Source organism: Scardinius erythrophthalmus, assembly GCF_964197995.2.
Source record: "Scardinius erythrophthalmus genome assembly, chromosome: 20".
Taxonomy (NCBI): Eukaryota; Metazoa; Chordata; class Actinopteri; order Cypriniformes; family Leuciscidae; genus Scardinius; species Scardinius erythrophthalmus.
Genome location: NC_138240.1, coordinates 2,079,785 through 2,101,843, shown reverse-complemented (window position 1 = coordinate 2,101,843; position 22,059 = coordinate 2,079,785). Strand labels below are relative to the sequence as shown.

General features: G+C 41.2%; 1 protein-coding gene across 3 annotated transcripts in view; it reads left to right on the top strand.

Moving 5' to 3' along the window:
* Nucleotides 1-22,059, top strand: part of cltcl1 (clathrin, heavy chain-like 1) — a 57,633-nt gene that overhangs the window by 17,143 nt on the left and 18,431 nt on the right. For 2 of the 3 annotated variants that reach the window (XM_081349131.1, XM_081349129.1), the window contains exons 5-19: nt 40-153; nt 240-413; nt 4,232-4,429; nt 5,794-5,994; nt 6,376-6,528; nt 7,271-7,393; nt 8,371-8,508; nt 9,303-9,467; nt 10,391-10,571; nt 12,749-12,912; nt 14,061-14,186; nt 16,031-16,173; nt 17,517-17,751; nt 18,613-18,735; nt 21,439-21,584. In XM_081349131.1, coding sequence (XP_081205257.1) covers nt 40-153; nt 240-413; nt 4,232-4,429; nt 5,794-5,994; nt 6,376-6,528; nt 7,271-7,393; nt 8,371-8,508; nt 9,303-9,467; nt 10,391-10,571; nt 12,749-12,912; nt 14,061-14,186; nt 16,031-16,173; nt 17,517-17,751; nt 18,613-18,735; nt 21,439-21,584 — 2,384 coding nt within the window. The remainder of the gene's footprint in view (nt 1-39; nt 154-239; nt 414-4,231; nt 4,430-5,793; nt 5,995-6,375; nt 6,529-7,270; nt 7,394-8,370; nt 8,509-9,302; nt 9,468-10,390; nt 10,572-12,748; nt 12,913-14,060; nt 14,187-16,030; nt 16,174-17,516; nt 17,752-18,612; nt 18,736-21,438; nt 21,585-22,059) is intronic. The other variant, XM_081349130.1, reaches the window with a different exon arrangement.

The following is a 22,059-nucleotide window of genomic DNA, read 5'->3' as shown; positions in this document are numbered from 1 at the left end:
TTTTGTACGGGACTGTTTGCATGTGTTTGTGTTCTCCAGCTGCACATCATCGAGGTCGGTCAGCCTCAGACTGGGAACCAGCCGTTCACTAAGAAAGCAGTGGATGTGTTCTTCCCTCCTGAAGCACAGACAGACTTTCCTGTAGCCATGCAGGTTAAATCCTTAAACACTATTACCTGATCACATGTGTAATTAACCAGCACACGTTCACCTCACGCCTATCCTGTGTTTTCTCTCAGATCGGTCTGAAGCACGGCGTCATCTACCTCATCACCAAATACGGCTACTTTCACATGTATGATCTGGAGTCGGGTGTGTGTATATACATGAACCGCATCAGCGCTGAAACTATATTCGTCACGGCGAGTCATGAGAGCACGTCTGGGATCATCGGGGTTAATAAGAAGGGGCAGGTACACACACATCGGCACTCACACACACACCACCTCTCACTCACTGTTTGTGTGACTGCAGAATGCAACACTGAAAATAATGGGTTGAAAAAGAAACATAAACACTCAAACATGCTCTTGTAGTCGTCTCACATTACACATTTATCTAATCTATCTATCTATCTATCTATCTATCTATCTATCTATCTATCTATCTATCTATCTATCTATCTATCTATCTATCTATCTATCTATCTATCTATCTATCTATCTATCTATCTATCTATCTATCTATCTATCTATCTATCTATCTAACTTAATAAATATAATTAAAATGTAAATATAATTATGTTAAATGTGGGCAATCGTGGCCTAATGGTTAGAGAGTCAGACTGGTAACCCAGAGGTTATGGATTCGATTCGAATAGTTGCCACTTTCTCTTCACTTAAAGGTGCAGTATGCGATTTCTCAAAATCAAACACTGTTGATATTTGAAATCAACCCAAACGAATACACCCCCCCCCCCCCAGTAATGAAAGAGTGTCTCTTTTATCGTAGCAGAAGCGAAGCAAAATAATCAGTGTCTGTTTTCACGCCTTCCCGCTTAAGTCTCTCCGGCGGTGGAAAGCTTTTCTAATATTAATGCGGGTCCTGAAGCTCTAGCCTGATAACAACCCTTCTTTCTCCAGAGATATTCCTCAGACCTTTTCTCTTGTGTAATGTCTCTCTCAGCCATCTCTCTTTCTGCAGTCTTTCTTCAAATCTCCCTCTTGCTCAACTCATTCTCTCTCCTCTCCCAATCTCCTACTGCTGATTGGCTCTCCCTCTCTCTCACCTCCACCATCATGAGTGGACATGCGCCCTATTACTGATTGGCTCTCTCTCTCACCTCCCCCATTATGAGTGGACACACCCCCAACTGCTGATTGGCTCTCTCACCTCCCCTATCATGAATGGACACACCCCCTACTGCTGATTGGCTCTCCCTCTCTCTCTCACCTCCCCCATCATGAGTGGACATGCGCCCTATTACTGATTGGCTCTCTCTCTCACCTCCCCCATTATGAGTGGACACACCCCCAACTGCTGATTGGCTCTCTCACCTCCCCTATCATGAATGGACACACCCCCTACTGCTGATTGGCTCTCCCTCTCTCTCTCACCTCCCCCATCATGAGTGGACATGCGCCCTATTACTGATTGGCTCTCTCTCTCACCTCCCCCATTATGAGTGGACACACCCCCAACTGCTGATTGGCTCTCTCACCTCCCCTATCATGAATGGACACACCCCCTACTGCTGATTGGCTCTCCCTCTCTCTCTCACCTCCCCCATCATGAGTGGACACGCGCCCTATTACTGATTGACTCTCTCTCTCACCTCCCCCATTATTAATGGACACACCCCAAACTGTTGATTGGCTCTCTCACCTCCCCCATCATGAATGGACACACCCCCTACTGCTGATTGGCTCTCTCTCTCACCTGCCCATCATGAATGGACACACCCCCTACTGCTGATTGGCTCTTTCTCACCTCCCCCATCATGAATGGACACGTCCCCTACTGCTGATTGGTCCTCTCTCACACCTCCCCATCATGAGTGGACACCCCCCCTACTGCTGATTGGCTCGCTCTCTCACCTCCCCCATCACAAGTGGGCACACCCACTACTGCTGATTGGCTCTCTCTCTCTCTCTCTCTCTCTCTCAACTCCCCCATCATGAGTGGACACGCCCCCTACTGCTGATTGGCTCGCTCTCTCACCTCCACCATCATGAGTGGACACACCCCCTACTGCTGATTGGCTCTCTCTCTCTCACCTCCCCCATCATGAGTGGACACGCCCCCTACTGCTGATTGGCTCTCTCTCTCACCTCCCCCATCATGAGTGGACACACCCCCTACTGCAGATTGGCTCTCTCTCTCACCTCCCCCATCATGAGTGGATACGCCCCCTACTGCTGATTGGCTACAAGTTTGTTGTGGTGCTCGGTCTGATCCACTTTACTGCACCTTTAACCCTCAGAGGTCGGAGATCACGCCGGCGTGATCTGCTCGCTTTTTTCCTTATGAGTTGAATTGAGACCCGAAATACTCTTTTGAATTTGATTTTACAAAACAAGTTTCATACATCAATCGATTCTGTTAAATGTGTATTATTTTTGTGTATACTCACAATAAAAACAAAGTGCTGTGCTTTTTGCCAAAAAAAGAAAAATAAACACGAAGCGAGTTCTGCCTTCTCTCTGCCAGTGTAGTCCATTCTGAAACGCGTCCGAAAATGAACAATAACTCAGCGAATACTCAGTCAAACAGGCATACAGTCACACAGGCATGAAGCTTGAATTCTCTTCTTTTTAATGAAGTAATTTATATAAAAAACAAATATTCTCATCTTGTGAAATCTGTATTAAAAGAGAGCGATTCCAGTCGAGCTAATTACATCTAATTCAGATGTAATGTGACTCCGCCCACGGAGAGCGCGCGCTATTCAAACGCAAATGACTGAGGCAATCCGCGCAATCCTGTGAACGCCCCCATATCAGCGCGAGAAAACACAAGTTTATTCAGATCATTACTTGTTTACACCGTCTTGCAGCTGTGAGGAATAATAATGGAAAATGTCCCCCAGAAGTGCGGGTATATCGAGGAGCGAGCTGAGGAATACTAGTACGTTTTTTTCCTTCTCACGTGAATTTCTTCACGTGGGTTTCTGTTTATGAATGAATGAACGGCAGAGATGCGCGCTGTTTACCACAGCTGGCAAAGACAGTTTAAATTTAAATCGCGTGTGTGAATGAATGATGATGTTTCAGCAAACTGTATTGCTATACTGAGATGAGTAAAAATCGACTGAAATATGTTGAAATAAAATGTAGGCTATTTGTATAAGCAACGTATTAAACTGCAAATTAACAATATGCCCTAATATTTCATGAAAACAACGTTACAGTCAGGCGAAATATGAAAGTAATGAATACATAGATAAAATGTAGGCCTATAATCATTTTCTTTTTTTACAAAGAAAGAGTACACTTGACATATTGTTGAAATTGTAATATTGTTGTAATTGTAACCTTTTTAATAAAATGGCAAAACATATTTACAAGATAGATGTAAGCAAAATCTTAAATGGTCAATATAAGTCTTCTTCTAAATATCCTTTGTCCTTGCATTGTGGCTCAGCCAGTTTCACACCTGTGTGAATAGCTCATCATTATGCAGAGTGGGTGTTCTAAGTTGTAAACCACTCCTCGTTCACGCCTCCTCGCATATTGGCTTTCCAAGCAAAACCTGTTTTACATCAATTTAAATCAATGTATGGTTTTATGTGAACGATAAAGCAAGACTATTTTCACATGATTTTGAAGAAAAAACACTAGGCGAGGACATCCATTATTCAAAAGTCTTATTGACACATATTTACTATGTGTTTTGTGGCCTTATTTCAGAAATTTTAGTTTTTAGTTTTTTCAATAACCATGCATAAACATTATTCTCTCAAAAATGAAAACATGTACATACACGTGGCTCACATATTATGGTAGCCCTGTTTGTGCTTTATAGAGTGAATTTACACCTTTGCCATTAATATGTTTATAAGCAACTGAAAAAAGCACAAATGTCAGGGCATGTCAGAACATCTCAAGGGCCCCAAAAACAGCTCAGACCCCAGAGGGTTAATAATCCAAAAAACACCTTTTAAATTAAAATGACAATTAGTTTAGATTTTCAGCCTAGTCTGTCCAGAAGTTTCATGTTCTGGAAACCCTTTTCTGTCTGGTTATTCCACATGTGTGTGTATGTGTGTGTGTGTGTGTGTGTGTGCTTTTAGGTCCTGTCGGTGTGTGTTGAGGAGGAGAACATTGTAAATTACGTGACTAGTGTGCTGCAGAATCCCGAGCTGGCGTTACGGATGGCGTTACGCAGTGATCTTCCCGGAGCCGAGGAGCTGTTGACACACAAGTTCAACACACTCTTCTCACAGGGCAGCTACACGGAGGCGGCCAAAGTCGCTGCATCGGCTCCCAAGGTAAAACCAAGCGGCAACCTTCCTGTCTCTCTTGAATCCAACACTGAAGTGACTTAAACTGCAATTCATCGACTGGCCACTAGAGACAGGCTGCAAAAGAGAGTCAATCCCATAGAGCCCCATGTTAAAATGGGCAACTTTATAGCGGAAAAAAATATGTTTACAGCCTGGTACAAAAAGTGGTTTGGTCTAAATAGCAAATTCTGCCCTTCATGACAACTGTGAGGGGGGTGGATTTTTTATAACTCGTCAGTTTAAATTAAATTAAGCCTTAAAGTTCTGCATAATTAAAGGCGTGGCCACTTGTTTGACAGGTGGATTGCGGCTGCTGTCACTACTAGCCATTTGTCTGCTGTCTGTTAGCGTCACGTCACCTCTTAATATTTTTTTTACAGTCTATGTGTAAAACGCATATAGGGGCCCTATGTTAACGATCTAAGCGCATGGTCTAAAGCGCAGGGGGCAAGTGCACTTAAGGCGCGTCCGAATCCACTTTTGCCAGTTTAACGACGGGAAAAATGTGCGCGCTCCCGGCGCATGATCTAAAGGGGTTGTCCCTATTCTCTTAATGAGGAATGGGTGTGTTTTGGGTGTAACGTGCAATAAACCAACATGTCTCATCTGCCATTCTCTTAAAAGCCAGTTGCGCTCACGCCATGGCGGATTCGCTATTTACATGACGTAATTTGCAAATGGAAAGACTGAACGCGTCTCTAGCGAGGAAACGGATCTGCTTGTGCGTGAGGTTAAAGCACAAGCAGACCATCTACAGGACAAGCCGAATTCCACCATATCTTTATGTACACAATATTAATCTTTTCCATGATTTTTTTAAAAAGTATTTTACAATACTTTGTGTGCTGCTTTGCGTCCTGTGTGTGTGTAATAAGCAGAGTGTGTGTGTAATAAGCAGAGTGCGTGTATAATAAGCAAAGTGTACACACGTATTGGACCCGTCTATAGGCGCACATTACTAACTCGCTCTTTAAATAACAAAAAAATTATCGCGCCATCGACTTTAGATCAGGTTTCAGATGATCAATGGCTCAGTCTATTTCAGTTCCTCAAAATAGCAACGCTCCAACAATGCGCCAGAACACACACCTCGTTCTCAGACCAGCAGCCCATGGGCGCACAGATGGGCGCAAATGCATTTGCTATTTAACTAACATGGCGCAGGTCGTGAAAATGATAACTGCGTCGGGCTGAAACTAGCAAAACACACTTGCGTCGCGCTTGGCGCTGCATTGCTCCGGGTGTATGATAGGGCCTATAGATCTCAAAACACACTCAGTCACTTTCAACACAAATGTTTGCTGTCATCTCTGAATGCTCTCTCTCTCTGTGTACGACTGAACGCTCAGGGAGTCTTGCGTACGGCGGACACCATCCGCAGGTTCCAGGCGGTCCCGGCGCAGGGCACCCAGGCGTCTCCGCTCCTGCAGTATTTCGGGGTTCTGTTGGACCGCGGGCAGCTGAATAAGCTGGAGTCGGTGGAGCTCTGCAGGCCGGTGCTGCAACAGGGACGCAAGCAGCTCCTGGAGAAGTGGCTCAAGGGAGAGAAGGTGTGCTGTTACGATTCACTTTTCTCACTTGTTACTTATAAATTATTTTTTTATAATATTATTTCAGTATATTTGTGCATTTATGGAAATTTGTGAAAACGAAAGTTAAGTTTAGACAGTAAGTTTAAAAGTAAGTTAGCTTTTAGAGCCACCCACCACAGAAACATATCGTTTTTGTATAAAATTATATTAATATTTAAAATGATTTATTTTTTACAATAAGCTTTGTTATTTTGACTTAAAGTGAAATCTAAATTAATGTGCTTAAGATCTATCTATCTATCTATCTATCTATCTATCTATCTATCTATCTATCTATCTATCTATCTATCTATCTATCTATCTATCTGTCTGTAATTTTTTTCCCATGATGCCCTGCAGCTGGAGTGCTCGGAAGAGTTGGGCGATCTGGTGAAGGCCACTGACATCACTCTGGCCCTCAGCGTTTATCTCCGTGCGAATGTTCCTGCTAAAGTCATTCAGTGCTTTGCTGAGACCGGTCAATTCCAGAAGATAGTCCTCTATGCTAAGAAGGTACCAGCTTTCTTCTAAAGGGCCCCTATTATGCTATTTTTAAAGGTTTCTTATTTTGTTTTGGAGTTTCCCAAAACTGGTTTACATGCATCCAAGGTCAAAAAACACTTTAATTTCCTCATAATCTCCACTGCAGCATCAGCTCTTTTCTCATAGTGTCTGAAACGGTTCGACCAAGAATTCAGTCTCTCTAAGCCCCGCCTCTCTGAGAGCTGCTCTGCTCTGATTGGTCAGATGGCCCAGTCTGCTGTGATTGGTTGGAAACCCAAATACTCATTATCATATCTGAATCTCAGCTCTTGATCACAGTGATACGAACAGTAAGGATGGCGTTGGTTTTACCGTATCAATCTCATCAAAGTGGATTTGCTTTGTCAGCAGAAAACAGCGTCTTCTCGACATGAACAACACAATCCAAACTCTTCCAGTCTCAGATAAACTACAGTGTTTGAGGGCGGAGCTAAGAGACGCTGCTCAGCCAATCAAGACCAGAGGCTGGCATTATGCAAATTAGTTACAAACCTACGCAGGTTCAGCAGGAAGTGAGACTGAATTACTAACGACTCGTTTCAGTTCAGAATCAAAAACTCTATTTATCTGCAACTGAAACTATGCAGAGCTTTTACATTCACACACAGCTCTATTACACACTACATCCCAAAAAGCATAATAGAGGCATGATTCCATCATGATCTGTGTCTCTGCTCTGGTGTGATTGACCTGTGGTGTTTTTTCGGGGCAGATGGGATATTCTCCAGACTGGGTGATGTTGTTGAGGAGTGTGATGAGATCCGGTCCTGATCAGGGGCTTCAGTTTGCTCAGATGCTGGTTCAGGACGAAGAGCCGCTGGTCAACATCAGCCAGGTAACAAACCCACTCACTCGGCCGTTTCAGTTGTTTCTAGAGCTCAATCCAATCGGTGCTTCTTAGAAATACCCAGTTTCACTGTCCTCCATGCTGTGACGACGCTCATCTAACACAGTCAAACCAGAAATTATTCTGTCACCTGATATAATTTTTTATATTTTTTTTACTAGTGGGTGCAGGTCAGGTGTGTTTAACATAGACAGGACTAGTTTAGCATAGAGAGGAGGGGTAGAGTAATAATTACCAGAGCTTCTCTGTGATATTAGTCCCGTCCGAATGTGCATCTCAGTATCATGACGGACAATGTCAGTAAAGATTATGGCGGCTTTTACCTTCAGTAAAAAGGTCCGAAAAAATGACCTCAGGTAATACTAATCCCGTGCGAATAGACCCGCTGTAAATATGTACGTTAATATTTCATAATTTCCTGTTTAAAAGTAGTTTTTCAAGTATGGAGACGCTTGCAAAGGCATTCAGTTGCATTCTAGTCGCTGGGACGAGTCTGTGGCAAAACTCAAGTGTTTTACACACACCATTCAGATCAGAGAGAAGATCGAACGCACTTGTTAGAGGCATCTTTTAGCTTTAGGTAAGTGCCTATTACCAACACAATCCAATCTGAAGTTAATTAATACATCGTTCGACCGGACATAACAGTTTTATATGTATAAATATAGGTTATATGTGTTTGCGCACGTGATGTCGGGAAGCAGCGTAATACACACATAAGCAGGAGGGTAACAGCGATGCGTAAATCAAGTTACTCTCCCACTTCTGCTAGTTTTACTGAGATCTCTTATCCTGTGCGAAATGGCCATTAATATTACAGACGTCCTGTGGTAAAATTACACTCCATCTACCCTGGTAAAGTTAATCCAGTCCGAATAGGGCTATAGCAAACAAACTGTGATAATGTGAGATGGTTGAAGGTGTCTGAATACATTTAGGTTTGACTGTATATGTGTGTGTGTCAGGTGGTTGATGTCTTCATGGAGGGTCCTCTAGTGCAGCAGTGTACTTCATTCCTATTGGACGTTCTGAAGAACAACAGAGTGGAGGAGGGGCCTCTTCAGACACGCCTCCTGGAGATGAATCTCATCCACGCCCCTCAGGTGAAGCTAACGCTGCCGTCATGTCAGAATTAGCATATTTATACAAGATGAGTGAGCACAATATCAGAATAATGTGATACTTTTATATTTTTATATTATTTATATTTTCAGTTGTAATTAAAAAAAAACTTGGACCATCTAAGAACCAATGTTATTTTAGTAGTATTTATTCATATATATTAATAATTAATAATTTTAATTTTAGTTTGTTTTAATGTTTTGTTATGTGCTTTTGCCATTTTTATTAGTTTTGTCTATTCAGCTTTATTTTTATTTCAGTTTTTTATAGTAATTTTAGTACTTAAACTTATTTATTTGAGTTAGTTTCCAATGCAACATTTTTAATTTAATTTAATATTTATATTAACATTTTTCTTTAATTTCAGCTTTATTTCAGTTAATGAAAATGATTTTTAAAAGTTAAAAATAGTAACACTGCAGAGAATGGACCATGTAAATTAAAAATTAAAAAATCGGTCAGGATTAAGAAAATGTTCGGTTTGTGTTTTAGGGTTTTGTTGATAAAGGTTTAGCTTAAAGATGTTAATTTAGCTGTTTTATCCTAGCTTATCTCTTTAACAGGGTTGTAAGAACACACAGGTTTCAGTAAGTGAGAGAGAAATGTGATGTATTTTGGCCATCTTGATTATCCAAATGCACATCACATCATAATATCGACTTCTGAACTTGTTAGTAAGATTCCCAGGAGGATTTGATGTCGCAAACTGAAAACATCACATCAAGACTTCTAGCCTTGCGCTGCGTGCGTCTCTGAGCCTGCTGTGTGTGTGCAGGTGGCAGATGCGATCCTGGGGAATCAGATGTTCACACACTACGACCGCGCTCACATCGCTCAGCTGTGTGAGAAGGCTGGTTTACTGCAGAGAGCGCTGGAGCATTACACCGACCCCTACGACATCAAACGAGCCATCGTACACACACACCTGCTCAACCCAGAGGTGCGTGAGTGTGAGAGAGTGTGTGTGTGAGTGAGTGAGTGAGTGAGTGAGTGAGTGAGTGAGTGAGTGAGTGAGTGAGTGAGTGAGAGAGTGCGTGAGAGATCGAGTGAGTAAGTGTGAGTGTGTGTGTGTGTGTGTGTGTGTGTGTGTGTGTGTGTGTGTGTGTGTGTGTGTGTGTGTGTGTTTGTGTGTGTGTGTGTGTGTGTGAGTAGATGGAGGTGGGTGAGAGAGAGAGTGAGAGATCAATTAAGTATGAGCGTGTGTGTGTGTGTGTGTGTGTGTGTGTGAGATTGAGTGAGTGAGAGAGAGAGAGTGAGTGAGTGAGTGAGTGAGTGAGTGAATGAGTGAGTGAATGAGTGAGTGAGTGATTGTGAGTGTGTGTGTGAGTGAGTGTGTGTGTGTGTGTGTGTGTGTGTGTGTGTGTGTGTGTGTGTATGTGTGTGTGTGTAAATGTGTGAGTGAGTGTGTGTGTGTGTGTGTTTGTGTGAGTGAGTGTGTGAGTGAGAGAGAGTGAGAGATTGAGTGTGTGTGAGTGTGTGAGTGTGTGAGTGAGTGAGTGTATGAGTGTGTGAGTGAGAGAGAGTGAGAGATTGAGTGTGTGTGTGTGAGTGAGTGAGTGAGTGAGTGTGTGAGTGAGTGAGTGAGTGTGTGTGTGTGTGTGTGTGTGAGTGTGTATGTATGAGTGTGTGTGAGTGAGTGTGTGTGTGTGCGTGAATGTGTGTGCGTGAATGTGTGTGCGTGAGTGTGTGTGCGCGAGTGTGTGTGAGTGTGTGTGTGTGTGTGAGAGCGTGTGCGTGTGTGTGTGCGCATATGTGTGTGTGAGTGTGTGTATTCATGTGTGTGTCTGCACACTTTGAGCTAAAAAAAAACATTTTTGTCTGTCAGAGTAGTATTAAACATTGTTTTTCCTCTGATTCTCTCAGTGGTTGGTGAATTTCTTCGGCTCTCTGTCTGTCGGCGACTCCGTTGAGTGTCTGAGAGCCATGCTGGCGGCAAACCTGCGTCAGAACCTGCAGCTGAGCGTTCAGGTCGCGACCAAGTACCACGAGCAGCTGGGCACGCAAACACTGGTGGAGCTCTTCGAGTCCTTTAAGAGTTACGAGGGTGAGACGCTCATAAACTGTATTTAAAGTGCCTCTATTATGCGTTTTCAGATTTGACCTTTCATGTAGTGTGTAATAGAGCTGTGTGTGAATGTAAAAGCTCTGCATAGTTTCAGCGCAGATAAATAGAGTTTTTGTCTCCTAAAATAAAGACGTGATTCTGAACTGAAACGAGTCGTCAGTAATTCAGTCTCACTTTCTGCTGAATCTGTCTAGTTTTGTAGCTAATTTGCATAATGCCATCCTCTGGTCTTGATTGGCTGAGCAGCGTCTCTTAGCTCCGCCTTCAAACACTGTAGTTTATCTGAGACTGGAAGAGTTTGGTTCGTGTTGTTGTCAAAGCAAATCCACTTTGATGAGATTGATACGGTAAAACCCACGCCATCATTACTGTTCGTATCACTGTGATCAAGAGCTGATCCGTTTGGATTCTGACCAATCACAACAGACTGGGCCATCTGACCAATCAGAGCAGAGCAGCTCTCAGAAAGGCGGGGCTTAGAGAAACTGAATTAGAGGTCTACACGGGTCCAAAAATTCATAATCGACCCGGACCCGTCTATTATTTGAAAGCTGGACCCGAACCCGGTGGAAAGAAGACAAAGATGGTCACATATTCCTCACTAAATTGCAATTAACAAGTTCTATCCATGTTATTCTTCTCGTTATTCCAAGTTAATCCACTCATTATTTCAGCTTCAAAAGTCCACTTGATGTGACGTGACGGATGACAAATGCGACTTTGCAGATGTGCATTTCGACTCTAGTTAACTCGCATAATACTTTGATGATTGCTCGTGGCCAATCTATATACATGGCCGCTGACGTTAGCATTATTTATGTGCTATCATCTCTGCGCCGAGTCTGACCACCAAAACTTTAAGATTAAACAAGACGGTTCATTCATATTCCTCTAAAAATGGGAGAAAGTGTAAAGCGCGGCTTGGCGGAATAAGTCCCGCCTTTTAAGTAAAAGAGCCAATCGTCAATTGGTAAAGTCATGTGTCACTGCAGAAGCTCTGGTTGTCATACGAACATGACGCACTTGAGAATGCATGTTCGCGTTAGCTGGAGCAACATGAAGAGCTTTTTAAAGTGGTCCTATAATGCTCTTTTCACAAGATGTAAAATAAGTCTCTGATGTCCCCAGAGTGTGTGTGTGAAGTTTTAGCTCAAAATTTTTATATAGCATGTTAAACTTGTCACTTTTTGAGGGTGAGCAAAAACCGTTCTTGTGTCTGTTCCTTTAAATGCAAATGAGCTGCTGCTCTGGGCACAGGGGGCGGAGCTTCAACAGCTTGTGTCCTTTTACCTCACACACACATGCACTGAACATTTCAAAAACTTTTAGCCTTTTATGTTCAAACCAAAGTCAGAAAGATGGAGAGACTCAAGAAGAAGTGACAACATGTAGAAGCAACAGGACATTTCTGAATGTTAGTTGATGAATTTATGTAGCTTATGTGTAGTTATCTTCTAATCATTGATTAGCATATTCTGTCTTGATAATCTATAAATCGTGTTCAGAGGGCGGGGTTTATGTAAATTTTAGGGTTTGTGATGTCACTAACCCGTGAAGAAGCTCGTTGTAGTCCCTACCAGCCGTTTGTTGTAGTCCTTAAAAAGCGATTTCTGTAAAAGCAAATATCTCCCTTTGCTCTGAACTTTGAGCGTCGTAACTTTGCAGATGTTGTTAATGCTCAAACAGCAACATTACACACTAACTAAAGTTAGAAAAGTGAAATCATTTTCAACCGCCCCTTTAACGCAATTTGTGTGTTTATTAACCATATTTCCAGGCTCAAACTTTTCTTATCCTAATTTTACAAGTTGCAAGTTACAAAAAACAGACAAGCAGTGCTGACTCTGATCACGGCCGGGTGTTCTCCGAATCCGATCCACTCGGGAATTACACACAATGTTAAACCCGACCCGGCTGACCATTTAAAATATAGAGCCGAACCCGTACTGGTCCTCGGGTGCTCGAGTGCTCCTTGTGGACCTCTAGACTGAATCCTTTATCAAACTGTTTCAGACACTGTGAGAAGAGAGCTGATACTGAAGTGGATATTATGAGGAAATTCAAGTGTTTTTTGACCTTGGATGCATGTAAATCTACTGTAGGAGACGCCAAAGGGTTGAGGTTGTTTTGGTGAAATATTCTTCTGTCTCTTTCAGGCCTGTTTTATTTTCTGGGATCTATCGTGAACTTCAGTCAAGACCCAGATGTGCATTTCAAATACGTTCAGGCGGCGTGTAAGACGGGCCAGATCAAAGAGGTGGAGCGCATCTGTCGAGAGAGCAACTGCTACGACGCCGAGCGCGTCAAGAACTTCCTCAAGGTACAGGACAGAGAAACATGCTCATCGAGTTCAAGAAAATACAGTTCAGGGCTCAGTCTTCAGATATGAGCCTTTAAATGACAATTATTTTACACAATATTAACAAAAGCATTCATTCAGATGATCAAAACAGTGACAGAAGAAATTTCACAGGTATGGTAATAAAAATAATGATTACACTATAAATAAAAACAAAGAAACATAAACTTACATTTACATTTTTTAATTCAAATAATTAACAATTTATTCTAATTAATTGATTTATTAATAACAACAAAATAAACATTCAACATTACCTTACATTTACATTTTTTAAATTTAATTAACAATTTATTTTAATTAATTGGATGAATTTAATTGAATTAATTCCAATAAAATAAACATTCAACATTATCTTACATTTACAATTTTTTAAATAAATATTAATTTATTTTAATTTATTTAATTAATAATAATAAAATAAACATGTATTATTAGCTTACATTTACATTCTTGAATTTAATTAACAATTTATTTTTCTAATTTAATTAATAATAAAATAAACATTCAACATTACCTTACATTTACAATTTTTAAAGTAAATATTAACAATTTATTTTAATTAATTGAATTAATAACAATGAAATAAACATTCATCATTAGCTTACTTTATTTGTTTAATATGTTTATTTTAACTAAATGAATTAATTGAATAAAACTGAATTAATAACAATAAAATAAACATTCAACATTAGCTTACATTTACATTTTTTATTCAATTAATGTATTTTTAATTGATTGAAATGATTGGAATAATAACAATAAAATAAACATTCAACATTTGCTTACATTTACATTTTCTAATTTAATTATTAACAGTTTAAATTAATTAAATGAATTTAATTAATTAAATGAATTTAATTAATGACAATAGCAAATCATTCAACATTTGCTTACATTTACAATATAATTTAATAAATAACACTAGCTATTTTTCCCCATTATGCATTGCTCTTTTATTATAAGCATTGTCTCTCACTGCTGTGACTGCATCAATTCATGATAATTCTGCGTGACAGTGGAAATGCAGTAAAGCACAGGAAGGCAATGATATTGATTTGTATTTGTAAGCAGGTTTTGAAGTGTGTTTCTGTCGTGTCGTTGCACAGGAAGCCAAGCTCACAGATCAGCTTCCTCTCATCATCGTGTGCGACCGCTTCGATTTCGTCCACGATCTGGTTCTGTACCTGTACCGCAACAGCCTGCAGAAATACATCGAGATCTACGTGCAGAAGGTACAGCCAAAGTCCTGAACGCAACAAACACAAACACGCCAGTGAATCGTGTATCTGAGATATCCACATAGAATCACGCTTAAACCGATTTGGCTTATCACGATTTTGAAATTGCAAAGGCTGTGATTATTTGTCATGCACGGGGTGTCAGTGATGATCGGCTCTGTAAACGCTGCTCACTCTGAAAGCACTGTGAGTTTGAGTCATTTATAACGTGCATTTGAAAAAGATCATCTTTCCAAACACAAGAAGTATTTATGAACCTTTTGTCCAACAAAAGACAACATTTAATAACATGCTTTTCCTCCAAACTCACTTCATGACGACGGTTGAGCTCATGCTTCTGTGAGATGATGTGCTTCTTACACAGAATAAGGCAGTCGAGTGTTTATTAATCTTGTTTAATCAAACAAAGTGTTTCAATCTTCTGTTTATTCAGCTTTCCTGGAATGATGTTTGTTATCGTACTTCTGCGGCAGGGCATATGTGGCGGCGTGTGTGTATGTGTGTGAGACGCCCTCTGGTGTTCAGATGGATATGTGGCGTGTGTGTATGTGTGTGAGACGCCCTCTGGTGTTCAGATGGATATGTGGCGTGTGTGTGTGTGTGTGTGAGACGCCCTCTGGTGTTCAGATGGATATGTGGCGTGTGTGTGTGTGTGTGTGAGACGCCCTCTGGTGTTCAAATGTATATGTGGCGTGTGTTTGTGTGTGTGAGACGCCCCCTGGTGTTCAGTTGGATGTGTGTGTGTCTGAGACGCCCTCTGGTGTTCAGATGGATATGTGGTGTGTGTGTGTGTGAGACGCCCCCTGGTGTTCAGTTGGATGTGTGTGTGTCTGAGACGCCCTCTGGTGTTCAGATGGATATGTGGCGTGTGTGTGAGACGCCCTCTGGTGTTCAAATGGATATGTGGCGTGTGTATGTGTGTGTGAGACGCCCCCTGGTGTTCAGTTGGATGTGTGTGTGTGTGTGTGTGTGTGTGTGTGTGAGAGAGAGACGCCCCCTGGTGTTCAGATGGATATGTGGTGTGTGTGTGTGAGACGGCCCCTGGTGTTCAGATGGATATGTGGTGTTTGTGTGTGTGTGAGTGTGTGAGACGCCCCCTGGTGTTCAGATGGATATGTGGTGTGTGTGTGTGAGACGCCCCCTGGTGTTCAGATGGATATGTGGTGTGTGTGTGTGAGACGCCCCCTGGTGTTCAGATGGATATGTGGTGTGTGTGTGTGAGACGCCCCCTGGTGTTCAGATGGATATGTGGTGTGTGTGTGAGACGCCCCCTGGTGTTCAGATGGATATGTGGTGTGTGTGTGAGACGCCCCCTGGCGTTCAGATGGATATGTGGTGTGTGTGTGTGAGACGCCCCCTGGTGTTCAGATGGATATGTGGTGTGTGTGTGTGAGACGCCCCCTGGTGTTCAGATGGATATGTGGTGTGTGAGACGCCCCCTGGTGTTCAGATGGATATGTTGTGTGTGAGACGCCCCCTGGTGTTCAGATGGATATGTGGTGTGTGAGATGTCCCCTGGTGTTCAGATGGATATGTTGTGTGTGAGACGCCCCCTGGTGTTCAGATGGATATGTGGTGTGTGTGTGTGTGTGTGTGTGTGTGTGTGAGACGCCCCCTGGTGTTCAGATGGATATGTTGTGTGTGAGACGCCCCCTGGTGTTCAGATGGATATGTGGTGTGTGTGTGTGTGTGTGTGTGTGTGAGACGCCCCCTGGTGTTCAGATGGAGCATTTACTCCGATCAGCCGCTGCACTGACAAACTGCGCATACAATAATCGCAGCCTTTGCCAAATGGCGTGCGGTTTCATTGCGATTAATTGTGCAGAGCTAATGTGCAGGTGAACCCCAGCCGGCTGCCGGTGGTGGTCGGGGGTCTGCTGGACGTCGACTGCTCCGAGGACACCATTAAGAGTCTGATCCTGGCCGTACGAGGAGATTTCAGCACCGACCAGCTGGTGGAGGAAGTGGAGAAAAGAAACCGGTACAACCTGTCCTATCCGTCCTCTTCTCAAGATTAAAACATTTTTATAGCAGTTTATGTAAAAAGTCATTAGATGCATTGCATATTTATGATATTTAAGAATATTTATAATATATTAAATATAATATAACATCAAATAATATGTATTTAACATAGAATTATCAGTATTTAAACAGTTATATAGTATTAAAATATATTGATTTCTTAAAGGGTCATTTCACCCATTTGAACATTGTTTTTTATTTAAAGTGGGTCATATATGTAGTCGAAATGTAAAATAATTTTTGAATTTGGTGCCTTCGTGACCGAGAAAAGACAAAAAATAACTTCAGAACGCATTTGTATGAAAGACAACAACTCCCACAATGCACCACATTGCACAGCTCCGCAAGCCACTCCCACTAATCCAGAAAGCGCATATCTGCCTATAAGAGAAATCACTCTTCCGTCTACAAGGCTAGCTACTACCAGAGCTTGAAATTCATTTCACATTCACACAAAATGTCTAGTTAGTTGGTGAACTCATATAGTGCATTACTCCTCGTTTGTATTTCTTTCGAAAAGGTGAATTATTGCATGGTACCTGGATGTTCAGTCAGAACATATGCGGTGCGAAACTAGTTCTCAACACAAACGTCCGTGTCCTCGTCTGATTCAGAGATTTCGTCCAGGAGAAATTGTCATCGTTGAAATTCTTTGCCGCAGACGGACTCTATCTCTGTGTTCGTAGCGGTTCGTAGCTGCATTGTGAGATCACCGGCGCCACCAGTCCGCCCTAACTCGAGCCAGTCCGGGCTCCTCGTCCGCGGCAGGCAGGTCTTCTGCCTCGGCTGCTCTTCGCTATAATGCGGCTTGTAAAGGTAGCCACAAACACCTGATTCAAGCATCAGACTTCCGAAATCCTCTTCTTCTATATCATATTGAGCACTCTCCTCCGCTATTGTCATAACTTTACATCTGTCTCCACAGCGCCTGTTAGCTTAGCTTCAAACAAGATGGAGGATATTGCTTTCAGTTTCAGAGAGTAAAGTCCCACCCACTGATCTGTAATAGGTCTGTAGCGTGAGCGCGCCCCACCCTGGGAAAGATGAGAAACTAGTGTCTGTAGTCTTAACAGAAATCCCCCCCTCTAACACTTCCTCCTACAATGACGCAAAATGACGATTTTTGCGTCATTGTAGGAGGAAGTGTAAGAGGTAAATAACAGATTTCTCCCGTCTCAGGGGAAAATGAGAGAGTGTTGCACGACCATTCAATAGTATGACTGGGTTTCTAACAATGCAAAGCTTAATGCAAATGGGTGAAGTGTCCCTTTAATAAGACCCTGTGCTCGTTGTCTCCAGCCTGAAGCTGCTCTTGTCCTGGCTGGAATCTCGAGTTCAGGATGGCTGTGAAGAACCTGCTACCCACAATGCCTTGATGAAGATCTACATAGACAGTAACAACAATCCTGAGCGCTTCCTCCGAGAGAACCTGCACTACGACAGCGCCATCGTGGGACGATACTGCGAGAAGAGAGACCCACACCTGGCGTTCGTGTCCTATGAGAGAGGACAGTGTGACCTGGAGCTCATACAGGTTCACATCCATCCCGCAGGAAACCTGTTTGCATAGATAAATGTCCTTTATAATCAGTGTCGGGGAAAGTTACTTTGAAAAGTAATGCATTACAATATTGTTACTCCATTAAAAAGTATCTAATTGCGTTACCTAGTTATTTTTTAAGAAAAGTAATGCGTTACATTACTTTTGCGTTACTTTTTCTCACCTGGTCTGGGGGTTTATAACAAAAAAGTGCTATTTTTGGATAATTGTAAAGACCCTTTCACACCAAAAGTGAAATAATAATCCTCAGGCTGAAGGAAGTGCAGATTCACGCGTGTTCAGTAGAGGGCGCCGCTCAAACAAACCTTTCAGCTATTCTGGAGAACAGAAGAAAAAAGTTAAACACCACCAATAAAAACATAGAAAATATAAAGTCATTTTTGCTTCAGCAGCAAGTACATTGGTCAATAAAGTGAGATTAAGCGCATAAAAATATTTGTTTTATTTAACATATTTAATTAATGGATGTTTGCATAGTCTGATCATAATTTGACAGATTTTATTCATTTTGAGGAATACTGAATCTTTTTTGTGCAAGAGAGATGAGTAAATGCACGCTCACATTTAGTCTAGAACTACAATAACCATCATGTTTACACACTTTACGCACTTTTGATTTTTCTCAACATTGGGACAAGAGAGCTGTCAGTAGAAATGGGAAAACAAAGTAACTTGTGTTACTTATTTGAAAAAGTAACTGAGATATTTTGTTGTAAATTTAAAAAGTAATGCATTACTTTACTAGATACTTGAAAACATAATCTGATTACGTAACTCGAGTTACTTGTACTGCATTTCCCCCAACGCTGTTTATAATGCATACTTCTCTTGTAGGTGTGCAATGAAAACTCCTTGTTTAAAAGCGAGTCTCGGTACCTGGTGCGTCGGAAAGATCCGGATCTGTGGGCTGAGGTTTTGCAGGAGACGAACCCCTACAGACGGCCACTGATCGATCAGGCAAGAGTCCCACCTGCAAACATGACACTTACGGAACAACAATATATGGGAATAAACTGCAAAATATAATGCGATATATGTAAGCAATAAGGTACTCCGCTTTGCGTCGTGCCTAACAACACTCTTCAGCCGTGACTTATTCACGATACAGCACTAGCCTCTAGGGTTGTGGGCGGTATTACGGTAATATCGGATACCGCGGGATCTTGAAATAGCACCGGTATCAGTTTCAATACCGTCATTACCGGCACTTATATAGCCTATAATATATATTATTTATTTATTGCCTAAAAAATGCTTATGTGTGGTTGCAGTTTGGCAATATTTCTGGTTCCAAACGAATGAGAAGGGAGAGGCGGTAAATACTGACGAGGCAATTTGTAAATTGTGCAATAAAAAGGTGACCGCGAGAGATTAAACACCTCTAACCTAATGTCGCATCTCCGAAACTACCACCCACTCACAACTGCCAGGATGCATTTTGTTCTCGAGTTCATTAAATAAGCGCATTAAGTTTCGTATTTGTAAAATATAATATAAAATATTATAATGTTATTTTTTCCATCTTTGTTGATTATGAAAAGTGAACAGCACAAATAAGATGGGATGCATCGGGAGTCATACGATTTGACCACTTCAATAATTTTCGTTTTGTAAAAGGCCTCTTTAAAACGAATTTCGTTTTGTATAAATTGTATCTTAATTTTAATAAATTTTTCATCAACCAAATTGCCTGGATTTAATATAATCATGACATGATGGGCGCTGGCATGCCACGGTCACTTGCATTGAAATCTCATAAATTAACCGAAACTCAGAGATGGCGATCGTCAATTTCTTTAAACAAAACAATTCAAAACGAAAAGAAATATAGGGTAGGCTACTCTCTGATTAATCCATGATGTGCATTTTTCTCTATAGCGTTCACAGAGATGCCGATCATCAATTTCTTTAAACGAAACAATTCAAAACGAAAAGAAAAAGGCCACTCTGATTATTTAATCCATGATGTGCATTTCTCTCTAGGCGCGTTCATACAGAGATGCGATCATCAATTTCAGTAAACGAAACCATACAAAACGAAAAGAAAAGAAATAGACTAGCCTACTCTCTGTAATCCATGATGTGCATTTCTCTCTATCGTTCACTATGGAGATGGCGATCGTCAATTTCTTTAAACGAAACAATTCAAAACGAAAATAAATCTGATTGATCAATGATGTGCTTTTCTGTCTATAGGCGCGTTCACTAGAGATGGCGATCGTCAACTTCCATCTTTGCAGAAAAGTTTTATTAATAAAAATCAATGGACACGCGTCACCGGATTACAAAGGCACTTCTTGCTTGTTGCACGCACACAGATATTATGTTGAATAATGGTGGGCTCGGGCTCATAATAACAGTTAATGCCGTCGGCCGGACTCAGACACAACGTGCACGGCTTGATTTTATTTTTTTTATTTTTTTTGATCTGGCATTCAGTTTCTGAACGGTGTAGGCACAAGCCAACAGTTTGGTGACGCCATCTGAGCCCATTATGTCATAATTTTTAATTAGTCACGGTAATACCGTATACCCCGGTAAAATAGGGAGGAGGTTTGACGGTATCAAAATTCCAATACCGCCCAAGCCTACTAGCCTCGAGTACCTTATTGCTTTTATAAAACGGTTACCACACAATACAAATATTAAAGCCAAAAAATATGTATCTATGCAACTTTCATGAAGTAAAATCACTAAAAGCCTTCCTTCCGCTGGAAAAAATAGTCCCTGACCGTAAACAGCAACAGAAGTTACATGCATTATTTTACCACTAGATGGCTGCAAAAGACTGTCTTTTTGTAATTTTTTAACGCGGCTGGCGTATTTTTTCAATGGGATCGCCTCGTTTTTAAAACGCCATGAGCGCAACGTTTTTCATGCTGAAGCGTTGAGCGTTCTGCGTTTTTACAGGTCGACGAGAGTTGAAGAATGTTCAACTTTGGGTAAAACCGTCCAATCACAGTGGAGGAGGGGCGGGACTAATCCCACACCGACCAACCGCCACATTCTGCTTGTACAACGTCAACAGACGACAACAACAAGCATAATATTGGAACAAAATAATTTAAAACAAGAGCCAGAGAAAATGCGTTACATTGTATCGACATTTTAATATAGAATCAACACAGAAACAAAATATGTGTGAAATGAGATACTAGTAACACTTTCGCGGATATTCCGTATCATAACAAGCAAAGCGTCTCTCAACTGAAAAAATGCTGCGCTGCCAAAACGCTCTCAAGCGCTCATAGCTAGGTGTTTTCAGCGGGATAAATACGCTTTGGTGGACACACGGCCTTAAAGAGTGGGTCAGTCAGTAGTGAAGACTTTTACATTGAGAGGACTCAAATGTGTGATCACGGAGAAGGAAGACGCTGACAAATGACCGGGATTGTGATGTCACTAACCGTGTAGTTCATTGTGTAGTTCCTACCAGTTTTGTTGTAGTCCTTAAAAAGCGATTACTTTAAAAGCAAATATCTCCCTTTGATTTGAACTTTGAGCGTCGTAACTTTGCAGATGTTGTTTATGATCAAACAGCAACATTACACACTAACTGAAGTTAGAAAAGTGAAATCATAATCAACCACCTCTTTATAATAACAAAGGGCACCAGTGTGTGGTTATTCCACACAGTGATGATGAGGATTGTGTGCACAGGTGGTTCAGACCGCTCTACCTGAGACGCAGGATCCCGAGGAAGTGTCTGTGACGGTGAAGGCGTTCATGACGGCGGATTTGCCCAACGAGCTCATCGAACTCCTGGAGAAAATAGTTCTGGAGAACTCCATATTTAGTGAACACAGGTCAGTCTGTGTCGCACCGCTTGATCATTCATTCATGTTATGCTGGAGACAAGATGACGTTTTTATGTAATGGTCAGAATTAAATATATAATGAATAAAATACATAGCAAAAATCTAAAGAAATGTGTAAATTAAATATTCGTATTTTGACAAATACTGATAAATTCCTGATTGACTGAATATTTTTGTGTTTATATAATATATATGTGTATAAATACTGTATGTAGAGACTGTATATATATGTGTGGTTGTGTGTGTGTGTCACATATGTACAGTATAATATACCGTATATTAATATAATAATATGTACACACACATATTTTTATTTAAACACAAACTTTTATGTTAGAGGTGATTAATTGTGATTAATCGATTTGACAGCACTAATTATATTATATTATATGACATAATGTTATGTTATTAGATGATTAATAGCTTTTTTGTATTTTTAATTCGCAAGTAGCTTTGAATAAAA